Source organism: Phytophthora parasitica (assembly GCF_000247585.1).
Source record: "Phytophthora parasitica INRA-310 unplaced genomic scaffold supercont2.386, whole genome shotgun sequence".
Lineage (NCBI taxonomy): Eukaryota > Oomycota > Peronosporomycetes > Peronosporales > Peronosporaceae > Phytophthora > Phytophthora nicotianae.
In genome coordinates, this window is record NW_008649372.1 from 4,294 (window position 1) to 5,958 (window position 1,665).

At 48.5% G+C, this 1,665-nt stretch overlaps 1 protein-coding gene across 1 annotated transcript; it reads right to left on the minus strand.

Moving 5' to 3' along the window:
• Window positions 1-27: 27 nt before the first annotated feature.
• PPTG_20243 (hypothetical protein) lies at window positions 28-1,144 on the minus strand (the record flags this gene model as incomplete). The annotated part of the gene is made up of 1 exon (XM_008918936.1): window positions 28-1,144. A coding segment is annotated over one exon (1,116 nt), but the record flags the coding sequence as incomplete, so codon positions are not given.
• Window positions 1,145-1,665: the final 521 nt, after the last annotated feature.

Consider the following 1,665-nt stretch of genomic DNA (forward strand, 5'->3'; position numbering starts at 1 on the left):
GGAGTCCGCCGCCGGTGGCTCGTTCACCGTCACGCCCGACACGTCGGAGCCCATTGCTCGTGGTACGCGCATTGTGCTGAAGCTCAAGGAGGACAGGGTTCTGCCTGATCGCTTGTCGTAATCCTTCAGACGAGAAAGTCTTGCCACAGCATCCAGTTACCACGGGGAAGTCAAACAGCTCCAGTGTGATTGGACATATCAACACCTTTTCGCGTTCCAACAGGTTCCTTCGAGTAATATCACGCTGGGTTTCTGCTGCATCACTAGCTTGCTCCAATAACTGCGCTCGCTTCTGATCAAAAGCAACCTCCTGCTCTTTCAGACGCTGCGTCAAGTCCGGATTGGATTGCTTGATCATCTTGTGTGTCGTTTTCAATGGGCTTTTTCCAGTACTGCGTGGTGGACATTCTTCATTGCCATGTACTCGATCATACGCACTTAGTAGACTCCGTAGCTGTGGCATTGCGCTTTCAAGTGACGAGACGAGTTCAGTCTGCGCGCCAGTCTGTCGAGTAAGCGCTTGTTGCTGCCACTGTGCACGCTCTTCCTCGAACGCTCTCCTTTGGCTATTCAGACGTTGATCAAGTTGTACCAGTCTTTCTCTAAGAAATGTTTCCTTCTCGCGCGCATCTCTCACTCTATCATTAGAGTCCGCCGTAACTTTGACAATACTCGCTTGCTGGTCACGAACCAGTTTATTCTGATCTTGTAGACGCTTCTCTAGTTGCTTTACGGTCGCTTGCAGCAGTGTTTCTCTATCATTAGCTTCTCTTACCTTCTCAATCGATGCTGTCGTAGCTTGAGAGAGACTCGCGTCCTGGTCTCGAAGACGCCGACGCAAAGATCCGAGCTCTTCTCTTAGTAGACGCTCTGCTTGTCTGTGGTTCGCTCTACTGTCAAGGGCTTCCTGGAGTTCTTCTTTCTTGGTGCAAAGCGCGTCCTCTAAGTCCGATATCTCGCCCCAAAGCTGCTCTCGCTTGTTATACAGCGCAATCTCTAGGTCTCCAGCCTTCTTGGCGAAACGTTTCTTTTCCTTTTCAATCTCCTGTTTCTGCTCGTCTAGCTCGTCATAGCGTTCCTCTTGCAGCTCTTCCCGTGTGTAATCGTTGAGTAGTATCAGAAGTAGGAGAGCGCATGGCGGCATCTTGAATGACTATCATTGTAACAGCTAGAAGTTGTTGCATGAAGAATCTCCGGCGCCCTGTGTACTTCTTCAGAATTGCGTTGAATGTTTCCCATGGGTTATTGGTCGTAGCATAACCAAGTGGGGTATGAAACACTTGTCAACGTCAGTATCTACTCTCCAGCCACCGCTCGGTAAAATACTTCGTAAAAAGCTTCAGTTGAGGAATTGCTCCCAATACAGCCAGGACGGTGACTTTCAGTGTGTAGTATGTGTTCAAGTTGTCAGCATAGTGAATCCGAGCGATTCCGTCTGTTACAGCTTGTGTGTCCTTCTATCCGGTATTTTACTGTAATTGGTAGAAACCCTTTCATTTTGCAAGCTTATTCTCAAATAAGAAAACGCAAAAGACTTACAAGCCCTGCTGTTGCTACGTTGGTCCTTTTGCACTCACCTGCTACCTATAGGATCTCGCATAGCACTTTTCCTTGAGCTGGTAATCATGACGTTGTTTTGCTCCCTTTGCGCTACATTCACGCTTA